At 39.8% G+C, this 17874-nt stretch overlaps 1 protein-coding gene across 1 annotated transcript in view; it reads left to right on the top strand.

The window, feature by feature from the left end:
• The window catches only part of exoc4 (exocyst complex component 4), a 139920-nt gene that overhangs the window by 97484 nt on the left and 24562 nt on the right, over nucleotides 1–17874 (top strand). The window contains exons 14-16 of the mRNA XM_004548257.3: nucleotides 4400–4536; nucleotides 5812–5967; nucleotides 7617–7795. Coding sequence (XP_004548314.1) covers nucleotides 4400–4536; nucleotides 5812–5967; nucleotides 7617–7795 — 472 coding nt within the window. The remainder of the gene's footprint in view (nucleotides 1–4399; nucleotides 4537–5811; nucleotides 5968–7616; nucleotides 7796–17874) is intronic.

The raw sequence follows: 17874 nt of genomic DNA, 5'->3' as shown, positions 1-17874 counted from the left end.
GCTTGTGGCACAAACTAATTTAAAAAAAAAGACGTTATTCACACACCTGGCATTGTGAACCTGTTTAAGCTTGACTTTTTAAGCTTAAACAAACTCAATTACAAACTACACACTCATTTACATGCATACACATTAGAAGCAGCATGTGTTGCAGTTAAGCAGGCACAACCATGAGACCCATCCGGTGTGTGTCAGGGGAGTCTTCAGAGACTGGCTCTCCTGTGACGTTGATGAATGATCTGTCAAGACAATGTCCCACTCATGCCCAGTTCTTCTTTACCCAGGAGAGGAGAACAGCCTTTGTTGGGGGAAAGGGGGGCAGCCAGGGGTTATCTTTCTATGTGTCCCATTTGGTGTGTGGGTGTGTGTGTGGTTGGATGGATGGATGCACGTGCTGCTGAGGTTGTGTTATTTTATCAATCCGTGGTCAGACATGAATGGGATGGGAGAGGCATTACACGAGTGAGTGGTTTTGGGTTAGAGCACGAGTGAAATGTCAGAGAACATAAGGTTAAACACTCTGACCTCTGCACAACCTCAAGGGGTACCCCCTATTTTAATGGGGTAAATCCATGATCCGTTTCCGATTCAAACCTGAGGCCCTCATCTCTCGCTTTCTCTTCTCACAGTCATCTCTGAAAACACAGTAGAGAAATCTCATGAAGCTGTTATTTAGCCACAGCCTGTTATTGGACTTTCCTAGTGAGCTTCAGTAAATAAAATCTTCTTATTCCTTCTACCTTAAATTTTTTAAAAACCTGATGACACGTTTAGTAAAACAAATTCGGCTAGCGTAGGGAGTTTAGTGATCGCATCCCTGTTTTCTTACTGTAGTAATGACATTCCCTGTGCTGTGCTCTTTTTACTCTCTCCAATAAAGGAAACGACTACTTTGAGGGTGGTTTCTGTTGTGATGACCATGCATTGAGAGATTTTACCGCTGAGGCGCCAATCTGAGTGCTAGCTCTGCCTTCATTAAACCACTATAGCTGTGGCCTTCATTTCCAAACAGCAGTTTACCCCAGCAAATTCAAGATCCATTTGCACAACCCAAGTCTAATTTTCTGTGATGACTGTGTTTATCTAGTAATGATGTAAAACGAGTAGCGACACAGTGCAACCATGTGCAGCTTTAGGGTAATAAAATACTAGGAAGTAGAATTGCACAAGAAATATGGGTGGGTTGTTTATTTTGTTGTTTTTTTTCTCGATACCACATCATGTTGACCTTTAAGCTTGAATCATTACACAGAGGGAGAGCGTAAGATAGACATAGATTGAGAAGCATGTCTACTCCTGTGTAACAGTCAAGTAAGATGGAGGATATGTAGCAGAACTGGCTTTCCCCTACCACTCTTACTCTCTCCGTCTAAGCCCTCCCTTTCTCAATCTGTCCCTTGATTACTTTTTAATGATTGCTGCTGCCTAAGACAAATGGCTGTGTTAAATGAGCAAATTAGACAAGGGAGCTGAGTGCAAGAGCATTTGTTAGAGCAGGAGTAATGGATCAGGTATCCATTGTTTACTCTTCTCCATTCACCGACTTGGCCTGCTCTTCAGCTCTTTGTCCTTAAAGCAGGAACAGGATATCGTTATGATTATGGCTGCACAAGAACTTGTTGAGAATATCAGATTTCTAAACCAAAATTTTACCTTTTCCTCACTTTGTTTAACTTTTTCCCTTGAGTTTACATTAATGCAATTTTTTTTGTACTTGCTCAAAGACATTAATGTTAATCTGTGGGGGTTTTTTTCTGTTATGTTGCATTTGCCGGAATACTGCACTTTTATATCAACTGATCATCACTTGAGAATATAGAACCTTATGATGAGCATGCAAGCCATGTTTAATTTTTATCATAGTCATACTGCCACTTGTCTTTTAACAATTAATAGGTCTTGCTACAGCATCAGCCCATTTTTACAGAAAAAAACTAATGAACTAATTAAATCCAAATGACTAATAATTATGAAAGTACTGACTTGTTTAAGTTTACCTGACCTTACCATACAGCTGACCTTCCAACCAGATCCCTGGAAAAGGCAAAAAAATTCTTATTATGACAACATTATCGACATAGTCACTGTAACAGAAAGTAGCAATGATGAAATTACTTTTTTCATCTTCTTATATAATCCAGTTTACGGTACTAGCAGCCTACACAATGGAGGGAAGGTAGCGGCTGCCTGAACTACATTAACAGCCTCCTCTCCTGCAGGGTCTGTGTAATTCCTTCTACCCTGGCAGGCTGACAGGGAATCAGGCATGGACAGTAAAGGGTGCTCCCTTGGCAGAGATGAGGCCTTGGTTAGCACTCCATGGGTATGGGCAGTGCTATGGATCATTACCTCCCTCATTGGAGTAGCTGCTGTTTGTGTGTGTGCATGTGCATGCTCGTCTGCATGTGACAGAATGAGCGAAGGGGAAACTGAACAGAGAAAGAGCTATTAATATTAATATCATTTTATCACATCAGGGGTTCTTTCTTCTTTTTTTTGATGATCAATTATAGTCACTACTGCCCCCTTTAGTCTAGCAGCCACTTAGTCATACCAGATAGTTAGTGACCTCGAATGTAATGGAACCTTTTTTTTAAAAAAATGTATTACAAATGGTAGAATAGTAGATATAATACTTGTACATGGTAATTACATCTTTGAGATCCAAGACGCTCATAGCTTATTTGCATACAGTACTGTGTAAACGTCTTGAGCCACCACTCATTTCTTTATATCTTACTTCCAAGTAATAGTTGAGCAGTAGTTCTCCCGGCTTTCTGGAGGTTTTGTAAATTTTTTCTATGGGCAGTGGCTGTTTTTTCACTCATTATCAGTCAAGTCTTTTTACCCGATCATTTTCAAAGGAATGTTTTTCTTGTTTGTTGTTTTTAAGACAGCCACTTAAAACTAACCATGCAGTACCATCTGGAAGGCTTCTGACTGGCAGTGGCTACTTGTTTTAGGATGAGATAGTGCCAAATATAAAAGTAAAGACAGACAATGCAACACTATCAGTCATGGATTGGCCTCCCCAGATCCCGGTTCAAGCAGTGTGGGATTATCTTGACAGTGAATGCAACAAATGGCAGCAAACATCCAAAGAAGAGCTTTAAAATATCCTTCAAGAAGCCTGGAGAACTATTCCTGAATACTACTTAAAGAAACTACAAGAAAGCTTGCCTAAAAGACTTCAAGCAGTATTGAAGAATAAAGGTGGTCAGATCAAATTTAGATTTTATTTTTGCCTTGTTTTCTGTATTTCCATGTGTGTTTGGATGTTTTAATGCATCCTTCTACCTATTTTCCATTTTCCTAGTAAAATATGAAGAACAGATGGATGGCTTGAGACTTTCACACAGTGCTACATTTAAGGTCATAGTAAATAAATGTTGACTTTGGAATATGCTGTCTGCTTGTATATGACATTTTGGTAGACAGCACTAAAAAACAAGGTGCTATGCTACTCTTGCAGCTGTTTGTACCTTGAGTAACGCAAGTCATTTTTCATTTTATCAGTTTTTTTTTCAAAAAAATGTAGGTTTTCTATTTCGCACCTTCACTTGAAACTTCATATGAAATTCACATAGTCAGAGAAGGGATACGAAGAGAAATAGAAATCATTTGTTTAAGATTGGCTTTCTGTAAATGGTCGCAGGGGATTATTCTGCACTTCACTGTGCTACTCTTGTAGTTTCAGAGTAGCTGCAGCAAGGCTATCACCAGACTAATAGTGAGTTATCACTATTATTACAGATATAGGCTAGGATTGGTTAAGTGCTGGGAGCAGCAAACTGGAACATACAGAGTTGTAATCTTATTTAACAGCTCTCAAATTGCTCAAAGGTGTGTGTTTTGAAAAAGTTTGTTTGATGTGTGTAAGTGTGAGTGTGTCTGGGGATATGAAGCTGCTCTGCTGTTCCCGGGCCAGCTATTAGTCACGCAGGAGTGGCTAATCTGTAATGGCTGCTGTCACAGCCCTGCCGTGGCTCCTGGTGATGGGTGCACTGTGACAAATGCGCACACACTCACTTTAAGCCTGAGAGCACACACAACACAGAAGTTCAAAACACACACGCACAAAAATATGTGCACTCACGCTGATGCACTTACATACAAAGAATCAAACCTTTCACTAATAGTCTTAAGACTTCTGACAAGGTTCTCTGCTTTAGTCGTCAGTCCAGCCTCAGGTGAGGGCAAAGCAAGGGAATTTGGATTACTCCAATTACATTGCTACTCCAACAGACCTGATGTGAAGTGACATCTACATAAATGTTAGTCTACCTTTACCCTTTTTGTTTATTACTGAATTTCGTTTGTTTTTTCTTAAAGCTGAAATCAGAGATTTTATGTTTAGAGTTTAAAAAAAACCCCTAAAACTGTTTTTCTTTCCATTTAGAGCACAGTGGTGGTGGAAAAGGCCATCCAGGATCTGATGAGCCTGATGCAGGACCTGAGTGCCTACTCCAACCAGTTCCTTGAGATGGTCTGCGACAAGCTCAAGGAGTACAAAGAAATCTGCAACACAGCCTACAGGTAAAAAACACAGAGAAGGCTGGCAGGAAGCTAAAATATAAGGTTAATTGTTATGGTTTGATTTATACATTGTTTTAGAAATTTGGTTATTGCGTTTTCTTACAATCACACACACAGACACAGTGCTGTGAAAAGCTGTTCATCTGTGGCCTCTGGTACCATGTAACACCTGGCTAGAAAAAGAGAGGACTAGAGGATATGGAGGGGGGGTGATAAGCAGGGCAGGAGACACAAGAAAGGACTGACAGACTGCTGGGAGTCCATCTGGACCCTGTCACAGGTCAGCCTCAGTCTCACTGGGGCCTCCGTGTGATAAAGTGTGTGTGTTTGTGTTGCTGAACAGGTCTCTGTCTCCCACAGCCCCACTTATGTGTGTGGTTGCAGATGTGAATGTGATACCCCGGAGTGCTTGGGGTATTAGTAATAATTGCAGAACTAAGCAGTTTCTCTAACATAGGCACAGGCAAACAAAGCAAATAGATACTGGCACTCTGCCACAGATTGTCCTCAAGCCAATTCACGGCTGCTGTAATTTTATTTTATATGTCAGTAAAGATGGTCGTAAATCACATTCACAACTCTCTGATTAGCTCGTGTTCTGTTTGTTAGTACTAAGCAGATATTATTTAGCTGTACTTGCTGTATGGCTCATGCACAGCAAAAAAAATTATACTGGAGTTTTTTTTTAAAGCTAGAGGTAGGATCAAAATATTGATTTAGCGGTTTATAGTCTGAAAAATCTATATTTTAATTAAAATATGCAGGCGCTTGAATTGATACCCCAGCCTGTGTGACTGATGAGTCACAATTTTATGATTCTTCATGTTGGCCCTTATAAGATGAATAAGGGTAAAGTTAACAAACTATTAGTGAAGAAGACGCTCGCAGAGGGATATGCCCAAAAATTAAAAACCATTAACTCAGAAAGTTAAATATTGAATGTCCACATTATCAGCTATTTAATAATGCTAATACACACACAGTGACAGTTCAATGCGGTAAATCCAAATCACTGTATTGTTACACTTTCATTATAATTGAAAACTAATAATAATATAGTATGACATCATATGCCTTTTAACCGCAAATCTCATTCAATTTTTTACCCTAAGTTCTTTATCTGTTGGTAAGATGAAAAAAAAATGAAACTAGTTTCTTGATATTCTTCCAATATTATTAACAATGTGTTTCTATTTTAGGAGCAAGAACTTAAAAACACCTTTTTACAAATAATTTCTTGCCTAAGTTTACATTATTATGTCTGTTTTCCCTCAGGGGCATCGTCCAGTGTGAAGAAAAGCTGACCATCAGTGCTTCCTGGGCTAAAGATGAAGACATCAGTCGTTTGCTCCAGTCCCTCCCTAACTGGGCAAATATGGCCCAGCCCAGACAGACCCGACAGAAGAGAGAGGATGAAGAAGACTTCACCAGGTACAAATTATGCACAGTAACAGTATGCGCATGTACACATGCTCATTCATATGCGTTATGTATGTGCAGAATTAAATAATGTAAGCATACGTGGAATAGCACATACTCACATTCACAGTAGACACACAGACAGAATCAGACGTGGATGTACACAACCACACTTGAGCAATCACGCACTTAATCCCTCCCTCCCATTTTTGCGTCTTTGTTCACATATGTTTTGAACCCCCCTCTTGTTGACTAAGATGTGGCTGTAAAAGAAGTCATGATTGTTCTTTTAAACGCCCTTTATCTGGAGGAAGTGAGGAAACGAGGGAAGAACAAAATAGGAAAATATAAGGAGAGCATACAGAGGCAGGGAATGGGGGGGGGGGGGGTCAGTCTTATCGAAATTGCCTTTGAATGTGCACCCTCTTCAGGGAACACTGGAGCTCATCGGAGCGGAAGAGTAAAGTAAATAAATAAATTGGTTATGCGGCCAGAGAAAGTCAATCTGTTGTGTGCACTCTCTTCCTCTCTCATACACTCCCTTTTCTTAGTCACACACACACACACGCGCGCGCGCAGAGAGCACTGAGATAGCAAGAGGGAGACCGTAAGGCTGTTTGATTTGAGAGCCGTAGATGTTTTCATCACTATGAAAGGGGATTAGCTTCTGCACGACTCTCAGCCCAGTGCTTTAATAAAGCCTCATTAATAAGCCACACATGCCTGTGCCCGAGTGAGAACGTATGAGCTTGTGGGTTTTGTTTATTTTACCCATCTGTTGTTCAAAGAATCTTGATCTTGCGGGTATCCTGGTGACTCTGGAGGCTAGCTGACATGTCGTGTGTTTGCAGCAGTACAGTTTTGATTTTAAGTTATCCAGCTTCCCAGGTCTCACCCTATGCTTCTGCAACCACAAGTGCTTGAACGCCAAATGCATCTCTGCGTGTTTGTTTTGGCCACTTTGTAAATCTCTGCCTTGTGTTTGGCTTCTTTTTCTAAATGTTTTCCGTCACCTGTTTTTCTCTCCCACCAACTGTTGAGCTAGTGGAAACTTCTTCTTTTTTAAGTATCCGCACTCATAAAATTGCTCACAGTTTTCCCCTCCACTCCTTCTGTGTTTATCGCTGTATCCATCCAGCTTTCAGCCCTTCTTATTTCCCTTGTGTGTGAGTCACTGTAAAGGTCAAAGCAATAATTGAACCCCGAGATACTGAGCACATAAGCATAAGATTATTATAAAATTTGAGCTATTTTCAGTTGAACGCATTAACACACAGAGGAGACGTGTGCACATCCATTCTGTTCGACAATCCATTATTTTATTACTTTAAAAAATTTACTTCTATTATTGCTTTTTATAAAATCCACTCAGTGTCTGCAAACCAGACATTTTGAGTCCAACCAGGAACCCAATCACTGATAAATTCCTCCAAAGAATGTAACACTGCGGACCGATTAAAGTGCCTTTCACAAAGTCTCCTCTGAGCTACGTCAATGCTTTCACAACTTTTTTTTTTAATACCAGCTTCTTTTTTTTTTTTTTTAAATGGGTATTTGCCACTTGATTGATGGTTAAATTGTGTTTTTCTTTTGCCAAAAATATAATGTGCCTGTCATTCTAACCATACACTCTTACATCCCTCACCCCGTCCATCATTCAGGGCTGCTTTTGCTAAGGAGTCAGAGGTGCTGACTGGGAACCTCGGAGACAAGTTAATCCCACAGAATGAGATCCTGCGTGATGTCAGTGACCTCAAGGCACTGGCCAACCTTCACGAGAGCATGGAATGGCTTGCCTGTCGCCTCAAGACGTTCTTCGCCACACTGCCTCACGCATCCAGTAAGTTGTGTAAATGTGAAGTAAACAACAGACTTAGTTGTGAACTTCCTTGAATAAGTGTATTTCTTCCAAACAAAGTAAAACCTGCACATCATAATGACAGTCGATATCTGTGAAGGTGTTATTTTTTTTGATGAAATAAAACGAAGCTAGCACAATGATATTTTTGACACAAACAGAGACATATGCAGTGAAATTTCCACCTACATCTAGTACGATGACGCCAACGCAGACATCTGTTGCTGCTCTTTCTGCAAAACTCAGTTTTTTTCTTTAATACATGAGTTTTGCTTGTGGAACGGTTGCATTTGACCAAAAGTAAGATGATCTTTTCTGTCAGTTTCCTTTCTACAGTTTGTTTTTTTGTTTTTTTCATTTATTTTACTTGAAACTGATAAAAAGGCTCTCATTGCTCCAAACTTTTTTAGAAAAACCTGAATATATGAGGTGTAATTAAACAGTTTTGGAAACTGGACCAGATTTGAATTTGCCTAATCTTACCTGCAGCTGTTTGGCCCATGTCTGTGTGGATCCAGTGTCTACTGGATGTTCTCTGATGTTTTGGGCCTGCCCCCTTCTAACTTGATTTTCATTTTGTTAAAGTCACAACACGCCACATCTGGCAGAGATTGTCGCTTTGACTTTTCGATGCACTGTGTGTCAGCACATAATGGCGGGCGACCACAGTTTGGGTCGTTTATGCTGAACCCTTCTCCCCAAGGCTGTTCAATTTACGGCAAATATCAGAATCCAAATTATTTTTGGTCAGTGCTGAGATAATGATATATATAGATAAAGATTTAACATAATTAAAATAGAAACGAGTGGATTTGTTGAACTTTACAAAAAGTCAATAAAACTGTAATTATATGTCAAGAAATTCATATAAATAAAATAAATAAGTGAATTTGAACGGAACCAAACATACCACAGGGAGTGAATCTGGGCTTTTAGGGTGGGGCAAACATATATTAAGTGGATGTGCTGCACAATATTTACTTCACAACAAATATACTGGGCCTTGGAAGATATGAGTTCCAAGGTTGGCAAAACATTTGAGCTTGATCTTCATTGTTAGCACTCAAGATCAAATGTTGACCTTGAAAAAAATGAAAGAAGCCATATTATATGAAAGGACATGGAGTGTCTCTCTGTATTTATCTTTAGTTTTTTCCTGAAATTGAAATATGATTATCTATTATATAATGTGGCACACAGCAGTTGACAGAAATGTAAAGGCTTAGTATAGAAATAACTATACAAGCACTCTAAATATGCATCTTTGTCATTGTACACCCTTTGATGTTTGATATATTGCAGTACGGTGCTAAATTAAAACACCGGTTTGTATTCCTAAAGATGCTGCCTCCAGTGCCTTGGGTTATTAGGTATTTATTGATCAGAATGCATAGAGATTGAACGCATTGTCTGGATGGTTTATGTACAGTAGGATTACAATCAGAGATAGATGAATTTTCCTCATCTTTGCGTTCTGTGCTTTTGTAGCAACACTTCGTACCTGTGCCTCATTAAATTCTTGTTTGAGTGTATTATCACACACTCATTACCTTCCCTACTGGAGTTGTCAAAGAGCACTTTACACACACACTCATTATCTTTGGTTGTGCTTCTGTAAGTGTGGGCACATAAACGCCTGGCCTAATCAGGACTCATGAAAGCATTTCCTACATTCCCTGCTCAGTCATCACTTTTGTATCATTAATCACTGATAAAAGAATGAAGAGTCTGTGTGTGTGTTTCCAACCAGCAAAGAGTTTATGTAGATCTTATTAATCACTTATCATTAGTTGTGTTTTTTTCTAATCCCTGTTGTCACATGTCAATGTTTAATCGCCAAGATTAAATTCTAGCATCTTATAATATTCCTCTTCAAGTCCAAATCTTTTTTTGTTAGCAACATTTAATGGCAGTCAGCGAGTTAGTGCTCCCATTAGTACTCCCACTTTAGAAATACATGAACACCTGCTTGTTCATGCAATTACCCACTTAGGCAGTAGTGGAACAGAAGTCTAAATCATAGAAATCCTGCATATTCCAGTCAGGAGTTTTAGTTATTAAACACTTTAAACATTGAAAAAGAACTAACAGTGACAAATGGGCTGCTTGGTGCAAAAAAGCAGACAGAAATTAGCAAATAGAAATGCGTTGTTGAAGAGAGAGGTCATGCAGAGGCAAATATACAGAAAGGGTAGGCCATCTTCTCACAATGCACAGCAGATCTCACTTTAAAGCGATTACAATGGCTTCCAGTTCTGTCAGTCAAGAACAAGTCTGCTCAGGGCGCACACAAAAGCATAGCTTGGTCTGTATCTTGATTTGTGCTGAGGGATGCAAATAGTCCAGTAGGGTCACAGTTTGGCATCAACAGCTTGAATCCATGGACCCAGCTTGGCATGTGTCAACAGGCCATGCTGAATGCAGCAGTATAAGAATACATGGATTTTTTTCCCGTGGCGCTTCAGGGTCTTGATGGCTGCAGTTTACCATCTTTTAATGACTACTTTCAAATTGATAATGTCTGCCTGGTTTTGTCTAACTGGTTTTAGGAGCATTACAATGAGTGCAGTGGACTTCAGTGGCTTCCCCATTACATCACAGAATCCAGCAAAATCCCCTTCCATATTGATGTATTGATGTGCAGCAAAAAATCTTGCAGTACAATAATGTCAGCATGGATTATTATCTCAAAGGAATGTTTTTAGCATCCAGTGGAATCCACACCAAAAAAGACGTCAGGCTGTTTGACAACAAACAGGGGCCCTGAACAGCATTGATCTGGTGTTTCCTATGAAGTGTTTATACAATAAATGTGCATTAAATGTGCATAAAAGCTTTTCCCTAAATCATAAACAGACTCCAGACTTTACATTGTCAGCCTCAAGCAGTAGTAACATTATTAAAGATGTCATCAAGCTGCACTTGTTGAGTTTGATTGGTGTAATATTATTATCAGTCTCGAGGAGATGACAAATTCCCTTTGTATAAAAGATGTTTAATTTCCAGAAAAAAATAAGACAACTGCATATTTGATATCCATTTTATTGATTTTTTTGTTACTAAGGATTTATTTATCTGTTATGCTGACTGAGATTAAACAACATAATAACCACATTTTAAGATTAAAAGTATCTAGAGCTTTTGTCACCTTTTACAGCCTTCACATTTCCAGTTATTGTGTTGCAGTACTTCTGAGAAACTAAGCTGTGTTCACTGTGGTATCTTGGGGCTTCCGGCAGAGCTGAGGTAAATTATTCACCTTTCTTGTAGGCATAGAGAGGGCTTCAACCTTTATCAGCCATTGTCACAACTCCCTGGCTTCAGTCCTCTGATTGCTCATTGAACTTGCACTTATTTTGCCCTTCCATATCGCATCTTTTTCTTTTAGAAATAAAGTAATTAAATGAGAAATATTCTTATTTAGACTCAACTTTGTCAGTGCAGTATCTTCCCTTCCTTCTCACTCTGACGCTAGCTTCCTTCGTCTATTCATAGATAAGAATTCAATAAAAGTACGGGAAGGGACGTGACATAATTATCATTAATTCTGGCGGGTGGCACTAATGGGAAGGATAGGGCAGTCACTTATCATGCTGGGACAGCCTCCGTATTGTTCATTATTTAGTGTTTGGTGAGCTGATGACGGACTACGTGTGTGATGGTAAGGGTGCATTGTGTGTGAGTGTGCGCGCGCACGCGTGTGTGTACATAGCCGTGCACTGTATGAGATGGGACAAGGGTACAGCAGGGGGAAAAAGACCCCACCTTATCTCATCCCCTACCCCACCCCGCCTCACGTCTATGCCTCTCCAAATTGGATTTTATATTACAGAAGCAGTCAGGTATGAACAACTCATTTTCCTCTCCCTGTTTTTGCTTTTTCTTTATTTCATTTCTCTTTCTTGCATTCCTGCTTCATTCCTTCTTGGCTTTTCTTTCTTTCTGTCTTTCCTTCTTTCTTCCTTATCCAGCAAGAGTGAAGGTTCTTCCTTTTTGTCCAAGTGCTAAGGATCTGGTAGAGTTTGTCCACGGCTTAGTAATCTCTGCAGTGGTTTGCTTGCATCGCTTTTCCTGAGGCTTAATTCGACTGGATGTGTGATTACATGCCATTAAGGTTGGAACAATTATTCCCATATACAATATTACCTCAATTTTTCGGCGACTGTATTAGTCCAGAGCTTGTTTCGATGAAAATAAAATTTAAATAAACTCATTTATGTTCATATATTTCACTCTTCACCTGAATATTACCACCAGAAATCTCATGAGACTAGCTCACTTCAGTCACCTCCTCATGACCAACTAGCATCAGTAACATAGGCACGTGGCTAATTTGCATATTATTACATAGTGAACTGCTGAAGCTACTTCTCAGCCCCTGTTCAACCTATATTTATTAATAGAGGCTGTTTACACAAATGGACAGCATGCTCTATGAAAAAATGGTTAAAAATATGCAGAGTTAAACTGTACCTTTTACTACAAAGCTTGGCTAACATATCAGTAGTGTCCCTGCAGTTAGCTACGGCAATGATGCTTTCCTGTAACATATTTATCCTGATGTAGATTAGATTTAGTGCGCATACTTGCAGATTTAAGCATCTTTGAATATCTCTGTGTGTCAGAAGATGTCTGAAGTAAGCTTGCATGTGTGTGTCGGTAATAAGGGCTATGTGTGTATGTGTGTTGACAGACTGTCTGTGGAGGTGTCCACAGAAACGGTCTTATCGCCCATCTGGTTGCAGCACTGGCCATCTAATCCATTCTGACAATATTTACCTGACAACACACACATGCACACACGGCTGAGAAGCAATGCCAATCACTTTTTCTTCTTGACTTGGTTTGTTAAGTAGACCTGTTATGCTAATTTCCAGCTCCACGTTTTTGCTCTTGGACTCAATTTGAATAGCTTAGCATGACTGACTTTTAAAAAATAGTTCTTATTTGTCCCCTCAGTTCGTCCTCCGTTTAAGACAAGCCTCTTTAAATGATGTTCCCTGTCTTCTGATTGGTTTGACCACTGTATCTTAGGCCCAAGTAAAATACCTAAAATGAGCCACTGTATTTGACAGCCTTGTTAAATCTTCTGTTGGTCAGTCTTCTCGAGCAATGCGGTATATGGTTGTGCACAAAAGTGTGTCTTAATGTTGGAAGTCTGGACATCATTAGGTAGGCGTAGATACAGACCTTTCTAATCTAGCCTGCAGGGTTTCTAGGCAGTAATCATGTGGTCTCCCTATAGGAGGAGGCTCCTTCTCATCTCAGTGGCTCACCTTAACTATGGTGAGTGCAGGTCTTTCCCCTTTAGCAGTATTTTTCTTGACTTCATTTAACAAGGGAACTTGACTGAGAAAACATTCTTATTCACTGCAGAGACCTGGGGGGGTAGTTTAAGTGGGAGATGGTGGTGATGCTCTTCAGTAATTGGCTACATTTTTATATAACTCCTTTCTACTCTTATTGACCACTCAAAGTGCTTTGAACTGTAAGCCACATTCATCCGTTCACTCACATGCTACATTTACAGTGCTTCCTGTATTTCACACATACTCACACCCTTCACTGCTTGGTGTTCAATATCTTGACCAAGGACAATTTGATGGATTGAAGGAGCCAGGGATCGAATCACTATCTGATTAGTGGAAACCCACTGTTCTCCCAGTCCATCCAACTGCTAAGTAGTCTAATATTGTATTCTGGTCAATATTACAGCACTCCTCACTATTACTGTCATCAGACATCAAAATCTTTTAATACCATCATTATTTTATATCTCTCTCTCCTGCCCCTCCTTTTCTCTATCTCTGTCTCTGGACCGAAGTTTAGATCTCAGTGTGCAGATGTTCGTCCTATACCAGAGGCAGCAAAATAATTAATAACTCCTTTCTTACGTCATTTATGAATCATTCATCACTCCAATCCTGCAGGATACTGTCCTTTGCTTATCTCACTCCATTTTCTTTTCTATGCTATGCTGTGGATTTACAAAAAAATATGATTTTCATAAACTCTTTAGTGAGTGTAGTTCCACAGGAAATATCATGTCCTGTTATTCCTCTTCTTAATGTGTTGATTATGCTCTTATTGGCAGTGGGTGCAGTGAGTCTAAGTGGTTGTGTTAAGATGAACTGTCCGTTTATGTAGGCGCATGCATTCTGTGTCTGTGTGAATTACATCACTGATCTTCTCCCTTAATGTCTGCCACCCTCATCCTTTGCAGATGGCAAGCAACAGACGTTTTCCTTAGATGAGATTTGAAAATAATTGGATAAGCACAAAGCACATGCACGCATGCCTATACATGAACGCATACGTAGATGCATGACATGCAAATACATATCTTCACATTTAATAATGCACACACAAGAACTCATAAATAAGAGATAGGAATTTAGTTGGAGGAAAAGGCAACCAGAAAAAGAAAAAATAGACCAAGAAAGTTGTCAGTCAGGACAAATGAGTCGTCTCCCTTTGCCCGTCTGTTCCTGACTCTAATGGTGCCCCCCATGCTGCGACGCCTCCCTCGCATCATCAAAGCAGCGCAAGGCTCGGGGTGGCAAGAATCCGAGTGTGTTTTTGTGTACGTGTCCGTACGCTTGTGTGTCTCTGGTCGTGTGTTTTTCACAGACACCCCCCAGAGAGACCTCCAGCAGTGTGTGCCACAGTAAGGCCTTTTTTTCTGCTGTCAGAAAAGTGAGCGAGTGAGTGAGCGTAATGCACATGAGAGGAAACAAGCCTCCGAGTCAATTCCTGCACATATACAGACAGTTAGTGGGAAATACTCCCACAGGCAGAGCATTCGCAAGGCTTTGGCTCTCTCGCACCTGTAACTACAGAGAGAGAAAGAGATAGACGCACTCAGAGAAAATTAGTCTATATTTAAGTCTTTTGGCAGAAGCTTTAAAACGTTTTTGTCTTAAAATTGTGCTTTTTTATTTTAGGAGACAGTATTGTGTTTTAATGGTGGGTTCTGTATCTATTAATGATCTCAAAGTTGACCAGGGAGTGTGAACAGCATCAGCTTCACACAATCAGGTGAAAATAATTAATGTAATATCCTCTACTCTCTTGAGAAATCAATGTTTTTCTTTCATTAAAAGCAATCTTGTTTGTTGTTCCGTTGACTCTTAGCTAGATTAATATTGGTATCTCTCAGCTGAAGATCTAAGCCACAAGACCCCACCCCACAACCACCCCCTGCGGGGTGAGGGGCAATTCGATATTATAGATTATTAAATATTAAATTATTGTCATCACATATAGTAACACTGATGCTGATTGCCATTTAAACAAACAAAGTTGAGCATAATTAATGTGTAAAGTAGTCCACTTACTGAAATCAGGTTTTGGTTTCTTAGGCCAATTCAAAGTAAAAGTAACAAAGTAACAAAAATACATTTTTAGTAGAAGTCTACCATGCTACATAATTATTTATTACTATTAACTGCCTGTAGGGGCTGTACACCAGAATTATTTTAGCTGAACTAACCATACTGTTAGTTCATACATCCATAACGTTCATCACTTGCAGACCTTTAATAAGAAACATAATTCCAAGCTGTTATCTCTGTATGTCAGGTACACAGGCCATAAGAGCAACTGTCACCAATGTCACATCACAGCCCTGACCGTGTTTGCTTTTCTGATTGGACGGTCATGGCGTATACCTGACTGCTGTTTGCTCGGAGCAATGCTTTCTCATTTTCTCAGAGATAAAATTAAAGTAACTACAATGCATACAAAATGTGCACTGAGGAGGACACAAAAGCACAACCAATGCAAAGCAAAATAGAGTTTTTTGGATTTAAGTATACAGAGAGAATCAAGAATATAGGATTGTGCAAAAGTCTTGCATCACCCCTCATTTCTTTATATTTTGCTTTAAAGGAGTGAAAGTTTGTAGTTTTAAGTGCTCTTGAGCACTCTCTGGAGGTCACACACTTTTTTATATATTGGCTCTTTTTTCATTAATTTACAGTCCAGTCCTTGTACCATACCATATTCAGATGAATATGGTGTTCTTTCAGTCAAACAACAAGGGATGAACCATTGTTCTCTACACATAACAGTCAACTTAGCAAATAAAACAATTTTAAATTGCATTTTAGGCACTTTGTTACTAAATATCTTGTTGCAAAAACACTAGACTACACAATAATGTTGTGATGTGGACATTAATGTGCTCTCTGTGCAGAGGAGTTTTTTTTGTTTCCTGTTCTCATGTTGTCCTCCCATAGGTGCCCAGCGTGAGAAGAGGTCTCTTTTTTTCCTCTTGTACTTTTTCCCATTGTTGTGTAATTTTTCAGTGTTTTCTCTGCAACGCTGCCGATCTCCGACTGTATTCCCATGTGATGTCTTTGTTGTGTGTGTAAGTTGGGGGGGGGGGGGGGTCCTATTCCTCTGCGGGGCAACCTGCATATGGCCAATAAAGCGATCAGTCAATCAATCAATAGACATAGAATTATCTTTTTGCAACAAGGTGTTTTCCAAAGCGCTATTAGCCAAAAACTTATATATTCCAGCAAGATGTGTCTTGTGTCCTTAATAAATTTGAGGAAGCTAGATGAGTGGATGCCAACAAAAGAAGTTTTAGGCTTGAAAAGTACAGCAGATTAGCAATATGTTAAAGTGATGTAAGATTCTTAAGAAATAGGCAAATTTCCAGCAAAGAGTTGACATAGGACCTGAGAGATGCATCTGGCCCTTCAGTCTATCTACTGTTCACTGAAGCCTCATCAGCCATGGTCTTAGTTTAAGGGTGGCTGTCAAGAAGCCATTCTTAACAAAGGAAGGAGGGAGAGAAAGCTAAGGTAAGGGCTGGACTGAAAGTCAGTGCCAGCAGTTCTTATAGAGTAATGAATCCAAATTGTAGATTTTGGTTTCAAATTGTCTTTGGTATGTGCGGTAGAAGTCAGGAGAAGTACAACAATGAGTGTCTACAGCCATCTGTAAAACACAGTGGAGTCGTGTTTTTGGGATGCATTTCAGCCAGTGATGTTGGCGATCTTGTCAAAATTGATGGAATTATAAACACAGAACAGTACTGTCATATTTTTGATCCATCATGTAATAGTATCTGACTGGTAGTGGCTTCAATTTTCAGCATGACAGAGATGCCAAATACACTTCCAGTGCAAAAGAACACAGTGGAACACTGTTGGTCATGGATTGGCCTCCCCAGAGCTAAAACAAAGAACAGAGCAAAACTGGAACAAAGTCCAAACAATAACTTTGAATGTACTTCAAGAAGCCTAGAGAATTATTCCTGAAGAACACTTACAGAAACTACAAGAAAGCTTGTCTAAGAGAGCTCAGGCTGTGTTGAAACATACATTTCTAAGCAGTCTTCTGAAAGGAAGAAATTGCAGTTGGAGATTGTTTTTACACGTTCTATATGTAGCCTAGTGAGAACACAGTTAAGGTAGACATGGCTTTTTTGGTGGTATAATTCAAAAGAGTCAAGGAGAAGAAAGAATAATCATCACTTAATTGCATATTCATAATTCAGCATATTTAATTATTAACTTCTTTGTTCTTAGCGGTGTGTATGCATGCATGTGTACCAGCTTGCATGCATGTGTGACCTTCGGAAGGGCAGGAAGAATAACTAGGGAGCTGGTTTTGACTGCAGCACATCGATCGTGGACCCCTGCATTCTCCTGCTCAACAGTCACTCTTTGTACACACACCAACACCCTCTCATGGACACACACACACACACACACACACACACACACACACACACACACACACACACACACACACACACACACACACACTCGCCTCATTGACCAAATAGACTTACATATGAGTGACGGGGCCAATTTCTCTCCTTTTCCTCTCCTTGTTAATTTATGGCCATTGATCTATGCTGAGCTGAATTTATATACACTCATCATGCTCTCTGGTTCTCTCTCTTTCACACACACACACACACACACACTCAGGTCTTTTGTGTGGCTTACAATGCAGTGCAGTGACACATGCTCTTGCTGCCTCAGCACAAGTAATGGGAAGAAAGTACAGGAACATGCTGAAGGACTCAGGAAGTGTGTGAA

Source organism: Maylandia zebra, linkage group LG17, assembly GCF_041146795.1.
Source record: "Maylandia zebra isolate NMK-2024a linkage group LG17, Mzebra_GT3a, whole genome shotgun sequence".
NCBI lineage: Eukaryota > Metazoa > Chordata > Actinopteri > Cichliformes > Cichlidae > Maylandia > Maylandia zebra.
This window is presented reverse-complemented; position numbering and strand designations above follow the sequence as displayed.